At 39.9% G+C, this 17,727-nt stretch overlaps 1 protein-coding gene across 3 annotated transcripts in view; it reads left to right on the top strand.

Moving 5' to 3' along the window:
* The window catches only part of igsf9ba (immunoglobulin superfamily, member 9Ba), a 74,088-nt gene that overhangs the window by 12,423 nt on the left and 43,938 nt on the right, over positions 1-17,727 (top strand). For all 3 annotated transcript variants that reach the window (XM_019266345.2, XM_019266344.2, XM_019266346.2), the window contains exon 2: positions 5,856-6,053. In XM_019266345.2, coding sequence (XP_019121890.1) covers positions 5,856-6,053 — 198 coding nt within the window. The remainder of the gene's footprint in view (positions 1-5,855; positions 6,054-17,727) is intronic.

Raw genomic sequence — 17,727 nt, 5'->3', positions numbered from 1 at the left:
CCCGCTGTTGTGCTGCGATGATTCATGCGCTGATCTGCACAGCTGTTTATTGACCTCCAACAGATGTCTATTATTGGTTTATGGTTTTGTTACATTGCATGGTGTGTGTTTGTGCTTTGCTGATATATTTTTTAATGTATTTCATAAATCACTGTAAAACACCTCTTGGAAAAGTATTCTATAAATATTACTATTAACTAAGTGAGACGTTACAATGTTGCCAACTATGCTGATAAGTAATATTTTCAAAAACAGCAAATATTCAACGTAGTTCCAGCCTCTTATGTGTGGATTTACTGTTTTCTGTTCTTACCTCAGCACGTCACAAGTTAAATCGAACTAATAAACTAAAAAACAGACTGCTTTTGGTCCAGTGTCTTGTTGACGAGCAGAATGGATTTAGAAAGAAATGAGCCTGTATCGATCTTATGCATTAAATATCAACTAAATATCAACTATTATTAGAAGCAGAAGAAGAAATCCACGTTTTTATGTTGTTTGGCTTTTGACTGGATTAGAGGAGCTTATCTTTAAACTTGTGAAAGCTGAAGTTGGAGTTTTAGATTTTATTAAGTTTGGTTTATGGTTCAATATTTCTGAGGAAGCTAATTTCATCTAATGAAATTGAATGATATTAAACCGAATGTGTTATGTGTATTATACGCAGATGATGTACTAATGTTTATCGTGGTTGGTTTGTGGTATAAGTGGAGAATTAGGAATCACAATATACAATATGTACATTACAATATACAATACAATCAAAATATAAATATTTCAATGTGTTTCAGAAAGAACAAATGGTAAGAAGTACACAAAGAATGAGCTTTAGAACATTAAGCTGAATATAAATCATTTTTCGCTTGATTAATTTCTGACAAGTAAGGTTGTAACTGAGTCTCTAGGATCAAACTGAAATGATGTAATGATGTTAAAGAGCGAACTGTCTCACCAGACTTAACCTGACCCAGTGTCAGAGTGAAGAAAGCTGGTTAAAAATACGCCTGCTATTAAGTATTCAGGATTGTTAGAAATGATAAAAAAATACATAATACAGATTCAAATTTGTATAAATAGTTCCTAAAAATATCAGGAAAACTCACCTCTGATGCAAAATTCACAGAAGATCAAACATCCTACGTTCACTTTGTTCTGTTATTGCTATGCATTGAACATAACCTGATGTAGAAAATATCTCACTTATTCAGGGGTCATTAGTTTACTCAATGTAGGAAAAGCTGTCTCTCTCAGAAATAAGACATTCGGTATTCTACCTCTGTCCACTGACAGTCAACTGAAAAATATTTAGGAGGAAAATGGACTGTGTGAGCTGTGTGATTTGGGTGGAAAGTGAGGCCCCATTTTCTTTTGTACTGTACAAATTAGTAAATTTCCCATGAAATGGCTCGAAAAAACACTGAGACATTCTGGTGTACAGACGATTAAAAAATGGAATGGCTGTTTAATTTTGAATTAGTTTGCTAACTTTGAAGGCAAGATGGATTATTGTGAAAGATGCTTGAGTTGCTTCTCTATTTTTGGACTTTGTTGTTTGGAAATGTAAACGCAGCACTCTGGTCCTGGCTTATATGAATTTATGGTCCCATGCGGGCTGTGAATAGTTATATGCATGGTATAATAATAATAATAAAAATCATTCATTTAGGGTTCACAGGGCGTTTAATGAAACAGATATAAAGAAAGAAAAGTTCTGCTACACTATTCTGATTTCCCCAATGTGATTTTTTTTTTGACACAATATAATAGTTTCACCTCTTGTATTCAAATGAGACATTTTGAGGTCAGAACTTGTAACTTTTAGACTTCTGACACCACAGAAATAGACACTGCTTCGTTTTATGGGGTCACAAGCCAAAAAGATGGGAAAAACATGAGATGGTAAATCAATTATTTAGAGATTTGGGGCTCTTGATTTTTTGAATATCACTATTTTCTGCCCCAAACAATAAGTCAAGACAATGATCATCAGATTAATCAATAATGAAAACAATCGCTCCGTGGCACTGCCTGTTTAACCTTTGCCAAACAATGAGGAATTATTCCTGTATTTTGCTTTTGTACATGAACTTCCTGTCGTATAGGTGATTTATCTGACAGGTGACTGAAATGTTGCCCTTCAGGAATTCATGATCATAGCAGTAAGTCCACTATACGCCCAGGATAGATGCATCAAACATATTGGTCTCCCGGATTTATTAGCTGTTTGATTTATGCCGATCTTACTCAACAGATTTTTACCTCTGTGTATTTGGCAGGTTTCAGCCTTCACTCTGCAACTTCACTTGAGTTGGGTTGATGTTTATAGCACCAAAGCAATCATGAATTACCATTGTCTCTTAACTGTATCCATCCTTTATATCTACTGTATTGTTTATTTGGAAGATCTTAAGCATGGACTCTTGTATAACATTTATGTCCTGTTGAGAGCATAAATATTTTCCCCTGAATAAGCCCCCATAAACGCTGCTGGGTCACTGTGTCTCCATTAAGGAAATGAAAAAGGCAAAAGTGGTGACCAAGCCTGTGCTGATTGTCCCCTCATGAGGATCCCATAAAGGAATTGGAGAATTATTAGCCCTCCAATATATTATCTCAAGTCTTTAAAGTCTGTTCTCGGTCCAAGACGTGCTCCCAACACCACCAGGATCCAAAAATAATGCCAGCCAGAAACCCGAGCCTCTAAATCTTCTGCAACCTGAACTGTCTGCAGAGAAAACAATGGATTTCAGCAGCATGCACAGTCATGCCACAGCAGGTTTTGAGCCTTTGCTTCATGTCAAGTGACTCTACTTACGCAAACCAAACAATGTATTCAGTGTGTTTCATTATGGATGTGAGCCGGCTCTCTGTTTTCTTCTGAAAGCCAAAGAGCTCAACTGCCCGACCCATAAGTAAAGACAAAAGACACTCTTTACCATAATTTGTAATGCAACACCAATGGTTAATGTGTGTGTGTGTGTGTGTGTGTGTGTGTTTCCTGAAAATCTACAGCCTGGACTCTGAATGTGTTGACGACTGTTTTATATCGGAATATATTCAATCCAATCCACTTTATTTATATAGCACGATTTTAGTAAACACAAGGTTTTCAAAGTGCTGTACAACAAGATAGAGCACAATAAATAACACAATAGAAACACAACAAAACATGAGGTAAAATAAGTAAATAAAAATATGCATGTATACACATAAAATCAACCCTCTACATGGTGTTAAAAGCCAAAGAGAAGAGGCGGGTTTTAAGAAGGGTTTTAAGATGAGACATTTGAGCTCTGTATACTGTAACAAACCTCATCGTCTGACTGTGCACCTGAAAAACTGATGCTGGGAAGCCTGTGAGATGATAAGCTGTGTTATTAAAGGGATTTTAGTTTGGCTATTTCTTATGTTTTGATGAATTGTAATATAATAATTTAAATGAAAGCTTTTTGAGGAAGATACTTGAGATTTAAAATATAACAACAGACCGGTTCATCACGTACTTACAAATTCAAATAAATCTGCAATAAGCTATGTTTGGCTGACTTGGGAGATTTATGGATCTAGTTCTAATGAAAATGTAATATATGTAAATGTTTCTGTGGAGGATTGTTATTGAAAATATACAGTGATTAAAACGGGGAAATAAATCTCACAGCACATGGCCTTTGATGAGAAGATTAACACCATTTAACTTAGCATACAGACCAGAAAGTGATAGCCTAGCTCTATCCAAAGGTAACAAAATCTGCCCACCAGCACCGACAAAGTTCTAAATTAACTAACTAATTAAGACAACATTTAAATTATTTGTTTAACTTGTAAAAAAAGAAAGAAAGAAACCAGGAAGTCACTGCTCCAGGCCACGAAAAAGTCAGTCACGAAACAGCCTGTAAAAGTGCGTCTTGTTGTTAACACTTGATTCGTTGTACAGACTGAACATTTGTTAATGTTAATCTGTGAATTTTAGAACCATGCTAGCTTTTCCCACTTGCTTTCAGTCGTTATGCTAAGCTAAGCTAACTGGCTGTTGTACCCTTAGATAACCTTCAGCAAGAAAAAGCACATCTCCCAAAATGTTGAAACATTTCTTAAAGGCACCCGTGTTGGGATTCACTTATGCATAATTCAAATTGATTGGACTTTTGAGCATATGCCTCAGCCCAAGCCCTGCATGGGGTGTTGAAAGGGGTTATTATAATCTTTTTTTAAAGGTGTTATAAATGAGGCTGCAATGGAGCGTGCTCAGGTGTGAATTTCAGGCTTTTTGCAAGCCTGAAAGGATTAGTTTAGTTTAGTTTGGATGGGACAGGTTTCCCTCAGAAGTGCATTGAAAGGTCATCGTTTGTATGAGAGTGTCATGCCTGCAGAAGCGCTCTCCCTTCTCGGTCAGTCTCAGCAATCTTTATGCATTTTGACATGCTATTAAGATGAAAATATGTTGCTTATGTTAGGTAGGTTTAGCCTCTTTGGTTTGTACAGTAGCTGCCAATCAGCTCCACTATGAGAAGATGTTTTGTGGGGTATTAAACCTGTTCTTGGTCAGTGTTCAGACTCAGATTCTTTGCCGCTCATGTGTGGTTCATTGAGTTACGCACTTGCTCAGTAGAGCTCAGGGTAGCATAGTTATTTTCCCCTTCTTAACAAGGAGGCACATTAGCACAAAAGTAGATTCCAGGACTGAAGCCCGTAACTGGCAGACCACATCTCCACTTTAAAAAAAAAAGTGTAATTTGATTAAATCTGCTCTGTTTCAGTCCAGAATCTGTGCTGGCTGAAACGACTAAAGTGGATTAACTCGGCCACAGGATGATGCAGATTAAACTGGTAAACACAATCACTAAGTGATGCATATGGCCTCTAGGGGTGGAGTTTTATTTTCCAGACAGTGGAACGGGGTGAAAATATTTGGGCTCTAATTCCAGTGTGCATAGCTGAAAAAAGGCACGGTGCTCGCGGGTCACATATATATCGTTTCATCCAACAGTGGATAGTGGTGGAACATTGGTAACATCAGCGCTGCTTGAGCTCATAATACCTCCAAGTCCCAACGTATTTGTTCTTCTTGTAAAAATTAGCCCCGCTAATGCAGATGATACTGCTACTGAAAGCGTTAAGTTATTCAGCTGGTGTTTCTCTGGAGTGATACGTCAGCATGTCTCTTGATCCCCCGAGCGATTTCCCCTTTGGGCGAGGGCGGGTAGTCATGCTTCCTCTGACGGTGGAGATACAGCCGGTTCAATGAAAGCGGGGGTGGCAGTTGGAGAAAAATCCATTCCCAGAGTGAGCGTTCTGCTGAGGCAGGTATGCCGACCTTTCAGTCATCTGATAGGTCAACGCTCGGCTGCGTGCCTGGACATTCGTGGCTAAACGCCAGGCCTGGTGGTGCTCATAGTAAAGCTTATCTGAGCAGCAGCCAGCTATGATCAATGGGATCCCTTGGCAGCTCATTTATAGTACAGTATGGCACGACCACAAAACACTCACCAACAGATGCAGGTGACAGATGACAATTGGCTGATCTGTTTCTGATGAAACCTATGTACATGATGACCACTCTCAAATTAGGCTACGAGCGTCTGAAGTTAGGTGTAGTTTTAATCCACTGTTCAGCAGTTTTGTCGATCACCTTTAATTGCCACCCAATTATTGTTTATAAATTACTCGTGGATGACTTTATTTTTCGGTTTTGACTGCAGGATTTCTGTGCAGAAGAATATCCCTGCGCCTTCTCTTATATGTTAAAATGTGCAGAAGAATATCCCTGCGCCTTCTCTTATATGTTAAAAATTCTTCGCTGGTTAAGCGTTAAAATTTCTTCCTTGTAATGCTTCTTCTTCCTTCCTTCCTCTAAGGTGCCCACGGAGTGAGAGAGGAGCCCCGGTTTGTGACGGCGCGCGCCGGAGAGAGCGTGATCCTGGGGTGTGACGTGTCCCCTCCCCTGGACGGCCAGCAGCCTCCCTATGTGGTGGAGTGGTTCAAGTTTGGAGTGCCTATCCCCTTCTTCATCAACTTCCGCTTCTACCCTCCTCATGTGGATCCAGAGTACACTGGTAAGATGTCTGTAGATGTGGCTCGAAAGATACAACAAAGTCATCAGAGACGTTGTCAGAAGTTGGTTTTTTATGTGTAACAGATTCAGAGTTTCACATTTTTTAATTAATGAGGATTTGGATGGATCTTGGGATGAATCAGGATCAAGATCTTTTTAGTTGCAAAGTACAGTAAATCTACAGGACTTTGACGTTGTTATTGACACTCTAAATAACATTGACCATAAAAGATAGAAGGATGTCATTATATCACAAATACAGGTGACTAAAACACAAGACTACGCACACACTGCACAGTTTTGAGATGCATTTTTCTGTATGACAGAATTGCAATTAAGGATTTAAAGGAGCAGTTTGACATTTTTTCTTTATTTCTTGTTGTTGTAAGGAGCAGTTTGACATTTTTTCTTTATTTCTTGTTGTTGTAAATTTACAGCCAGCAGCATTAAGACTAGAAACCTTAGCTTAAAAAGCCAAGAAATGTGCATGTTTTAACTTGTTTGTTTAATCTGTATGAAATAAGAGTAAAAAAAAAAAACACCTTTATGGTTTTATGGTGGATCATGTGAGTCTGGTAACTTCCTGCAGTCTCTGTTTGTCTCTGTAAACTTCACATTGAGGACAAAATACTACACCTCGACAAGAAATAGTTCAAATTAACTATATCATGTTGATTAGTGAGCTTTAGGGGGTCTGGTAGGTGGATTTTGACAACAGAGCCAGGCTAGCTGTTTATTTATATTTATTGTCTTATGATAAAGTAACTGTTTTCTGGCTGCAGCTTCATATTTACAACGCAGCCATGGCAGTGGTATTGATCTTCTAATCATCAAAGAAGCAAATAAGTTTCCCACAATGTCAAACTGTTCCTTTAAATTATAGCGGGGATAACTGAGCCCATGAGTTTGAAGATGTTACATGAACACATATTATTCACTACTTCACTAAAGCCAGGCGGTATGACGTGTGTCTCAGACCATGGTGAATATACCTTTAAAGTAGAGCACATATATTAGATTATATACTTTAGCTGCATAACTACAACCATTCTGGAAACATTTCTATGATTATACAGTATCTACGTTTCCCAGCACTACTGCACATTTAATTGTGAGCCTCTGGCTGAGAAGCAGAGCCATATTCCCTTGTACATGTACCTCCCAATCCTATTTCATTGAGTAGATTGACCTGCAATTTCAGTGTGACCCACTGTGTTTTCTCTCTGAATAGTACTTCAGCTGTTTGGGCTTTAGGTATAAGGCAGTACACTGAGGCCTTTAAGTACTAAGAGAAAGAAGTGGCTGCTCTTCCAAAAGCGTTCTCGCTCTTGAACTGCACTTCTTTCTGTTCTAACATGGCGTTCACGACTGTGCAGAGGCATCTGCTGCCTCTGAGAGTGCATGGAGGGAAATAACTGTGTCTCAGCAATTTATGACTGCATTATACATACATTCTTTCCTACACACTCTGGTGACAATGCAGCACGGAGCACATATAGAAGAGTCAATACAGTATATTAAAAAAAAAAACTGCTACATGCTGTACATATAGAATAAAGAAAAGTAAGCTGATAAAATTAAGCATGAAAATCTTTTTTTATGAAGCTATAACACAAAAATCACTTATTAAACCTGATTGTTAAAACACAGACTGTATAGCCAGAGAGATTTTTATTATTATTTATGAACAGTGTAACCTTTATAAAGGAAGACTTCACTGCAGAACTGTTGTATTAGACTGTAAATCCAAAGCAACATTAGCATTAATTTGGATGTTTCCCACCCAATGTTCACTCTTTTAGCTCTGTTTTTGTTCTCCACCAGCTCCTGAGGGAAATATCTTGCATATCTCCCACTGCTAAATGTTTTCACCATCTAGTCGCTAACGTTGTTTCTCGACTGTTTGGTGTTGGGTGGGTAGTGTACATTGAGTTTACAGCCAAAAGAGACGCAGTGAGAGCAATCAGACTGAACCACAGTTAACAGTTAAAGGTCCAGTTTGTAGGTCTATTGGTAAAAATATGAATATAATCCACTCACTGTCCATTCACTGTAGGTTCTCATGCATATTGGGAAGGGATGATGAGATGCTCAAAATCTGTGGCTGTGGCTGTCGCCATGTTGACAGTCCTGCTTCTTCCACCTTCCAGCTAATCTAAAAATCTGAAAAGACATGGATCATCAGCTGAATGACACCCGGGTGTTGAAGCAAGCCATCTGTAATGGCAGCTACCTGTCAATCATCGCAGCCACACTGTTAATTCTGCATAGCTTTAAGCCTTAATATTATTTGAACAGCTGATTCCTATAAAAATTTACTCTCAGTACAGTTGTCATGAACGGGTAAAATTAGCTATAGAGACCAAAACTGATTTTTGTACCGGGCTGTAAACGTGTTTATTTCTGCTGTGAAGTTGGACATTTTAACATGAGGACTTATGGAGATTAACTCACTCTGTATCCAGCCTCAAGTGGACGTTCGAGGAACTGCAGTTTTGGCACTTCCACCTCACTTCACAGCCGTTGGAGTTGTCTCTTGCTTGCAAACTACAGCTCCACCGCTAGATGCTACGAAATTAAACACACTGGACCTTTAACTGAAAGCTATAAAGCTCTACAGTGCAGTGTTGGGTGATAATTCTTTATGCAACCAATTTCACATTTGAACAACTACAAAGATATTGATTACAGCAGCTTTAAAATGAGTATAAGTCTCTCACAGTGTCACGCAACCTTAAAATCTCTCTCTCTCTCTTCTGGATTAGACAATATGTTTGCCACTGCCTTCACACAGACTACTTGCAGCAGGAAATTGGCTCTTCTGATGTTGCCTCAGTGTCTGTGACAAGATGGCGAGCTGTCAGAATGGGGTCAGAATTATCCCTTCCTGTTCCCACCTCTTTACCAAGTACAAAACCTCTGCCTGACCTGGTAATATGCTGTGAAATAAAGGCAAAGCACGGCATGTCGAAAAGCTGGAGGACTCATCTCCCTGGTGCGAGCGATAGGACAGACTTTCAGTTTTTTTTAATAGAGTGAAAATTGTGTAAATAATATTGAATCCATTGAATGTTCTCCCTGTGGGCTTTTCAAGCAGGATCATCACTGCAAAGACGACTAATGGCAGTGACTCACTATCTGTGGATCTCTCCCTTTTGTTCCTGTAGTGGCTACTGTAGATTTTACCGGAGCGTTTTATTGTTTACTGTAACCTCCTGACTAGCAGCAGGCTGTGTGAACGGACAGCGCTTTTCAAACAGCATCACTCCGCCGTGTTCACTCGGGCTCTGGTGGGCCTCTGGCCATGTGGCGTCAAGTCCACCGCTGAGGAATTACCAGTGAACAGATGCAACATGAATATGGCCAGTCTCATTACATAGATTAAAGTTTGTTCTGGGGATTGCATGTGCATAGTGAGAGTGTGATAATGACGTGGGACTCAAGTGGAAGAGATGCTCTTTGGGGCCGTGCAGTCTCAGAGCTCATTTGGGCTTTTTCCATTAATTGTTATCACATAATATGAATAAAATTTGCGAATAGCTTTGATGTGATATTATTCCATCGCACAGCTGCTACCAAAACAGAGTAGATTATCCATCTTGTACTTCAGTATGGACAAATCTAAATATTTTCATGGTGCAGCTGATTTTAGTGAAATCTATGGATCAAACTGGTCTGGGTCAGAGAGCCATTGTTCAGTTTGCAGTCTGTCTAATTGTCAAAATCATTTTAATATGTAACTTAAGATTCCCCAAAGAGAAGATATGATTTCTTTCCTCATTAAAGCTGCGTTCTTTTTTTTACTTTTTTAACTCACTGCTAAATGAAAAATTGAACATCCTCAATCTCTTTGCAGACTAAAATCTCGGATCATTTTTTTCCAGTTTGTCCTGCAGCGATATGAAAATTATAACATAAAAAAAAAACATCTATTTTTGTGCCCACACAAGCGAAATGACGAAATCAATAATTCAAACGTGCAGCTTGTGTTTTAAATTTTAGTGTCACATCATCCTGCTTTGGGACAAGCTATTGGAAAAAACTTGTTAATCTCTTAGAAGCTTCAGCCGCAGCCTGCACAAGAACAAAATGCATATGCATAAAGTGGTATCATCATTTCAGGGGCTCCGTTATTCTACATGTAGGCTACAGGATAATGATGTAAAATGCTATGAGCAGCGTGTGCATGAAAATACAGAATAAAGTTTTAATTAGGTCTTTTTGTGTCATTGCTTTGAATTGCTGGGAAAGTAGCATGTTGTGCGTGTAATTAATGATTAGCACGACATTGGAGGAGGCACGTGGGAAATAAAACATGCAGCCTCTGAGTTGTAACACCAACAAGTCGGAGAATTTCAAGCCAGCCAACCTCGATCGCTGTCGAAACAAAATCCAATATTAACTCTATAATTCACACGATTTATAAAATTAAAAAGATACTTTACATCATTAACAAACCACTAAAAATATGTAACTTAAATTAGCCCCTTGTCTGTTAAGAGTGCCTTATTAATGTAACGCTTAAAATTAAAGTTAAATTAGTTTCGAGCTGTGGGTCAATTAAACTCACAGTGACAGCTCCTTCTGTTCACTTCAGTACTTTAATGTCCGCTTCAACTGTAGGACAATTCAATACCATGTGATAGGTTTCACTTCTTAACACCCCGCCAATACTAACAATCACTTATGTTACAGGCAAGGTATACCATAAAATATAGTTCCTGTTCTCAGCTAAGGAGTAGAATAGAAATACTTAGGCTATTAGTTTGTTTTTAACGCCATTAATGGCTTGGCTCCCCCCTACCTGGCTGAGATTTTAACTTTTCGCAATTGTGGCAGAGCCCTGCGCTCTTCCGTTCAGCTTCTGCTGGAGGCCCCGAGGTCCAGACTTAACCAGTGGGGCGATCGTTCCTTTGCTGTCGCTGCTCCCAGACTGTGGAACAAACTGCTCACCGACATCCGCACCACTAGTGATCTCAGCCTTTTTAAATCAAAACTTAAGACACACTTTGTTAGATTAGCGTTTGATTCTGACTAGTTACACATGTTCCTTTTTTTTTTTTTAACACTACAGCACTTTATTTCTTTAACTGTATTTTAATTTGTTTCTCTACGGCTTTGTTGTAAAGCACTTTGGGTACCATCTGGTTATTGTAGGGCAATAATAAACTTGATTTGATTTGATTTGATGATTAAAAAATTTTTCTAATTCTCTCTAACCTGAGCAATAAGGTAATCTATAAAAATAAATCTTCCATTAACATGTGAAATCAGAAACAGTCATTTTAAATCAGCTGACTAAACGTTTATAGCGCTAATTTCAGTGTACATGTCGGTGGCACTTTCCACAGGCTTGTTAAAACTTAAAGTACGAAATTTTTGATATCTCGACTTTGTTTGGGGCAAACAGGAAATGCAATTATATTTTGAAATGTTATTAGTTTCAGGTAACGAGAGGTTCAAGTTAACTATATTTCTGATAATTTAATCAAAGGTTCTTCTTCCAGATATACTTTGGGACTGTTTTTTTTTTTTTTTGTGCTTGCCAACTTTGCAACGTTCTTAGCGTTTCCTCTTCAAAGCTTTTCCTACCTGACAAAGCTTGTGATGTGATGTGAACAGGTGTTAGCTCTCTGTTTTCACAGTAGACAGAACCCTGTACTGTGTAAGTGGTGTATGCCCTGGGGGCCGTCCGGACGTGGATACAGTGCGTTACTCTGTTTACAGCAGCACCCTCTCACTCTTTGACAAATGGGAGCTGAGGTTGATCCCTACCCTTCACGCCACCACCTACCACTCAGCACTTCAATGCCCAGGCAAAAATAGACCCGACTTTCTAAAGACAAGCTACATTTTTACTGCAAGACTGCAGTCCCCACTCTTCTCTCTCTCCTCTTTGCTGTAGATTTCTCTAGGAAAAAAAATGTCAGTTTTCTACCCAACTATGGCAGCAATCCCAGGTTGGGGTATCTATATATTGCATTTATATACAGTGCTGGGAGCAACTCAGCCCGCCCTCACCGTCAATATGCCTGACACTCGGCCTGAAGTAACAGGAAACAGTGCTTACAGTACATCTACACATCAAAGTTTGTAAAAATGCTCCAACGTGAGAACACTCGTCAGAACGAGCAGAAGCGAATGTTTTAGTCGCTGGGCTGTCAGAGGCAGCCATGTGAGCAGCGGGGCTGGAGGCTTGAAGACAGACAGCTTAGCAGCTGAAGATTACCGTGCCGTTTTCCTGAACTTCTCTCACCCTTGTGATTTCCTCCTTTTAGAATTCCAATTATCCTCAGCCTTGAAAGACGGGAAAAAAGATGGAGAAGTTTTATGATTTCTATGAGGTGGAAGGCGGCTACTTTTCCACACGGACACCAAATATTTTATTTTAATCCAGCTGAAGGTATGGCTCAGAGGTAGATTTATGCAAAATCCCAATACTGGAAGGAGATGATTTGTTTTTAAGAAATAATGTTTAATTTACATTTAGCTGACACGTGTTATCTAAAGCGACTTACAGGGAGCAATTTGGGGTTCAGGTATCTTTCCCAAGGACACTTTGACATACAGACTGAGGAGCTGGGAATCAAACCACCGATCATCTTTAGTGGACAACCCCTCGCCAACCACACAGCTAACTGGTTAAAGGAATAGTTTACATTGAGGATAGAAAAGTACTTTATTATCTCCAAATTTGAAATTTGTGGTGCAGCAGCAGATAAACACAAACATAAACAAACATAACAAAAATAACACAAACTCAAGTGTCAAAGAAAAAACAGTAAATGAACAATAAATAAATGCCACAAATCAATTTGACATGGAGCTGTTAAAAAGGCCTCTGGCAGCAGGAACAAAGACATTTTGTATCTGTCCTTTAGTTTGGTAAATCATATCAGAGGCCTGATAGTAATAACTCAAATCAGAGTCAGGTGGCTTCTTCAGGATCCAGTCTCGGATATTTATCGCTTTCTTGAGATTTGATGAAAAATTGAAATCGCTTCTGTGTTTGTCCGTTAGATGTGAATTGCTACAGAGGGTTAGCTGTCTCTGTCTAAAGGTAACAACATCAACTTAAACTCATTAATTAACACGCAGAAAAACACTCACTGCTCATTCAAGAAATACTCCTGCACATAACCACCCATAAAAAAACAAAACCTTTTACATTCACATTTTTGTACAGTTTAAAAAAAACAATATAGATCGTGTTATTTATTGAGCTTTAAGGTAAAGCTAATATATCCCGGTAAAAAAAAGCAATTAACATTTTCTCAAAAATCAAAAACTAGTCCCTTAAATCTACAAACTGAATTATTTTGGTAATAATCTTTGAGTTTGAATATCTAGAGTCCACATCGCTCTTTATATCGTTTGTGTTTCCTCTAACAGTCAAAAGATTAAAAGTCAGACTGACTGAAGGCTCTAAATGCCTGTAGATATGACTGTACTGTAAGTGTTTGGGATTGTCCGTCCTGTTAACTGTGTGTTCGGGGGGTTTCCTGCCTTCCATCCACCGCTTGGAAAGGCTCCAGACTGCTGCACTACCCTGAATAGAAATAGGCAGGTAAAAAATAGAACAATGAGTTTGTCACACTCGCCCTGGACTTGGGCATCCAAAAGGCTTGTGCTTATTTTAATAACTCGTAGTTCAAAGTCTGAGTTTATGGAGCCCTTGCAGAGAAGAGGCGCTGAGATTTGTATAATGTTGTGGTTAATCCAATAACATACAGTACTACTGGAAAAACATTTGTATTTTTAATCTCGTTAAAAGACAAAGACAAAAGCACTGTTTTTAATCTAGAGCCTGCTGAAAAATAGGCCTTGTAGGCTTTTTTGATGCAAAAAGGCTGTTTCATGCTGCAAGACGAAAAGGTTGAAGTAAGCACTTAACCCCCAGCTGCTATGATGGATCTTTACGGTGACCAACGAAGCTGATGCGTGGTTTAAATGGAGAAGATGAACCATTGCTGGAAAAGGTTAATTCTGGTCTCTTTTTTCTCGTGTGTCTCCAGGTAGAGCCCTGCATGGGAAGCCTCCCTGCAGAATTGACCCAGTACGCTCGAGGACCAGGGCTGGTACGAGTGCAGGGTCCTGATGCTGGAGCAACAGTACGACACCTTCCACAACGGCAGCTGGGTGCACCTCACAGTCAATGGTGAGTCACCCATACATGCGCGGTGCCTGGTCCTCTGACATATATGTTTGTGGTGTGAATAGAAAATGAAAAAGGAAAAAAGAAAAGAAACGCGCGTCATACACTTTGAGTCTGTATGTAAGAAATCCTCAATCCTCCAAGGTCAACAGCACAAGGACAGGTAGTTTTCTTCTGTGTGGGGGTGAAATATTTTTAGTTTTGATGAACACGTTGTTTTATTTGCTCATATTTTTTGTTTTTTGAACAGCTATATGGGCATCTGTATCATCTAGTTCTCTCCTAATGTAGTTTCGTTAATGATAACCTTGTTTTTTATTGGTTTTGGTACCTCAGGAGATGTCTGTAATATTTAGGAGGATCTATGGGCAAAAATGGAATTAGTATTCATGAGTATGTTTTTAATAGTCTATAATTGGGAAATAAGTTGTTATGAACCTTTAAGCGCTACAGAGAGAAGCAGAGCAGTCCACCACTGCATGTGTTTCTACAAACCTGGCTCACATTTTCTGTGAGGTTCACAGCCACCAAGAGTTTCTCCCTTTGCACTTGGAAGAAGAGCGATATCAGTTGGTTGTAATCCCGCAGCCTCACTGCTAGATGCCGCTAATCCTACACACCGCATCTCAAGCATCTCTGAAAGTTTTACGCACAACTAAAGCTGTAAAATGAGGCGATTAAATGATAGTTGGCTGAGAGAAAATAATTGATTCATTAATCACTTCTTTCACCCTTTTAAAGAAAACATTCAGCTTCTTGTGTGTGAGAGTTTTCCTATTTAAATATCTGTGGGTCATTTGGACAAAAACGATGACAGACGAAGATGCCAGAGGAAATTATGATAGGAATTTTTAGAAATAAATGTTTATTAAATTTTAGCAATCCTTTTCATTATAAAAAGTTGATTTTTGGTGTTCAAACTCTCTTCTACTTGCGGGCACTCCTTGGGTCGAGCACAGTGTTGCAGCCCCCACAAACACCCCGGTAGTCACACTGCTCCATTTAGCGAGCTTTATGGTTTTATCTGCAGATTTGAACGAGTGACGGTTAGACACTGTTTTAGATCACTCCTGCAGCTCCTTTTCAAAAGGCCTCGGGTAAAAAAAAAAGAAAAGAGGGGGGATGAGAGGCTGGTTAGGAGAGAATTGATTGTGGCCTGTTTAAGGCGGTTCCGGCAGGGATCGTCTGTGATAGTCTGAGAGCTATCAAAGTGATGACCAGGCGGAAAAAAAATCTGCACCTTTGCATTTCCAGGAATGCCCCAGTGGTCAGAGAATCCTATGTGGAGTGTGTCTTCACATTGTTGCAGCGCACTAGAGACTACAGAGTGCCTTATTTATTTATTATTTTTTTTAAAAAGTCCGGTATCTGTTCACATGGGAATGCTTTTTAGACAGAATTATATTAAGCTGCTTCATATGTTTGCCCGTCGACGAATGAATAATGTTTGCAGACGCAGCAAGATGCATTCAAGTAAATGCAGCATATACATATAGTCTTATGCATTCCCTGCATTTCTTAGTTGGCTTTCCCTGCAAGAGGTTAAAAATTAGTTCCTTAAGTGGTGTTTGAAAAGAAAAGTTCAGGCCAAAGCGTGGTGATTTTTCCGTGTTAAAGCTTCACAGGTCTGTAACCTCGGGAAACTGTAATCCTTTGTGTCGTTAGAGAGAGAGAGAGAGAGACTTTGCTCGCAAAGTACTGTCAAGCTTATTCACATGTATTTTTGGAGCTTATGAGTGCGTGGGAAACTCATGCATATTCGATTTGATCATGCATATGTTTTACAGTGGATGCAATTCTCGTGTGAATAAGGATACAACGCGCCGTAGCGAAATACTGTGTAAAAGCCATTTATAAGTCCGCTGCACGGCATAATCACGTTGGAAGGAAAAATGCTGATCTGTATAAATGCTATTAATCATGCGAACATAATGTTTTCTTTTGTGTGGGGGGTGGTGTGTGTGTGTGTGTGTGTGTGGGTGTGTTGGCGCACAGCGGCTGCAAATTATTTCCCGCAATGTGTTTTGGCGTGTAAGCGCATTACATCAACGTTGACATGAGAGCGTCTCTTGTGTGTGTGTGTGTGGTGTGTGTGTTGTGTGTGCATGCGGGCTAAATGAGATCTCTGTTGCTGCTTGAAGAGTGAATAGGTCATACTCCGCCTGCCGTCACCTGCACGCTCCTCGTGAGTTTCTGAAAGCGTTGCGGTTGTGCAGTGTGTGCGTGTGGTGGTATCAAAGTTTTGTTGTTGTAGGCATACTGAATCTCTGTAGCTTGCCTCCAGGTATTCACTTAACTTGACGGCTCCTCCCTCCCTCCTCTCTGCTGCTTTCCACTCCTGTCAGGCCTTTCAACAGAAACGAGCTCTTTGGGCAGGAGCAGAACTAATAATATCCCCGTCATGTCATATGTATGGCCGTCATATGGTGATGGCATTTACATGTCCCGTGCCATGTAGTGTGTCTCGCGTAGAGACGCAGAAGCCCTTAACCGGTGCAAAACATTTTCAGTGTTTCTCCGATGCTGTCATTTGAATTTAAAGACAGACATTCATGAAAATACCAAAAGCAGCAGTTTGTTTTGCAGAATCTAGATATCCCACAGGAGGGAATTCATAGGAAGACTTCATCTACTGTTGTCCCTAAATGGGTGTCTGTGAAGGAAGCAGGTGCCATTTTCGTCTGGCCTCCGCACAGACACTAAGGGCACCCATTTCCTTTGGCTGTTGGTATTTGCATACACCCCTCCTTTGAGTTCCTGTTTGCTGGCCTTAACTTCCTGCCAAGCGGACAGGGAATTCGTGCCACTCAGGGCAGGTGTCAGATGGCAAGGCCTTGTGCCCGAAAAAGACAGTAAGGCTAACTCTCTCTCTCTCTCTCTCTGCCCCCCCCGCTTCACCCTCTCTCTGGGTCTCGTCTCCATGTCTTTTCCCTTCTCTTTACTTTTCAACATCAGCAGCTTTCCACAGATCGAAATAACGCCGGTGCGCTGGCATTTTCACATGATTTTAAGTAACCACACAAACGAAACATAAAAAAGACAGACCTGACACCGTGTCACTGGGTTACTGATGAGCTGGCAATTTAGGACTCATTTGGTTTACTCAACTGGGGCCCAAATGCCAGCTCATTTGTCCACCGGCTCCATATATTCCCCATGGTGTCTTTTGTGATGTCTGTCAGTCCACTAACAGACCCGCTGTGGCTACAAGTGGACGAGTGTGGACAGTAATCCCAGGCCTGGGTGGGATGCAGATTTTAAATAATAAGGAGACATTCGGGTTGTTTTCACATCTTCCCCAAATTGCTCACAAATTGCTCAATGGTCAGCCCAGTAGGGACACATGTGGCCTTGGCTTGGACAAAATAGACAAAAACTTGCTTTCAAAAGAGCAATTTATCTGCATTAGTGGCATCAGACTAAACAATTTCAGCTCGACAGACATGGGGCACGGGGAATAAATGTCTCTTTTCGCCTCCTGTCAGTTGCTTTGACATCTTTTATGGGGATCAGAGAGCGT

The sequence above is a fragment of the Larimichthys crocea genome, chromosome VII (genome assembly GCF_000972845.2).
Source record: "Larimichthys crocea isolate SSNF chromosome VII, L_crocea_2.0, whole genome shotgun sequence".
Classification (NCBI taxonomy): domain Eukaryota; kingdom Metazoa; phylum Chordata; class Actinopteri; family Sciaenidae; genus Larimichthys; species Larimichthys crocea.
This window is presented reverse-complemented; position numbering and strand designations above follow the sequence as displayed.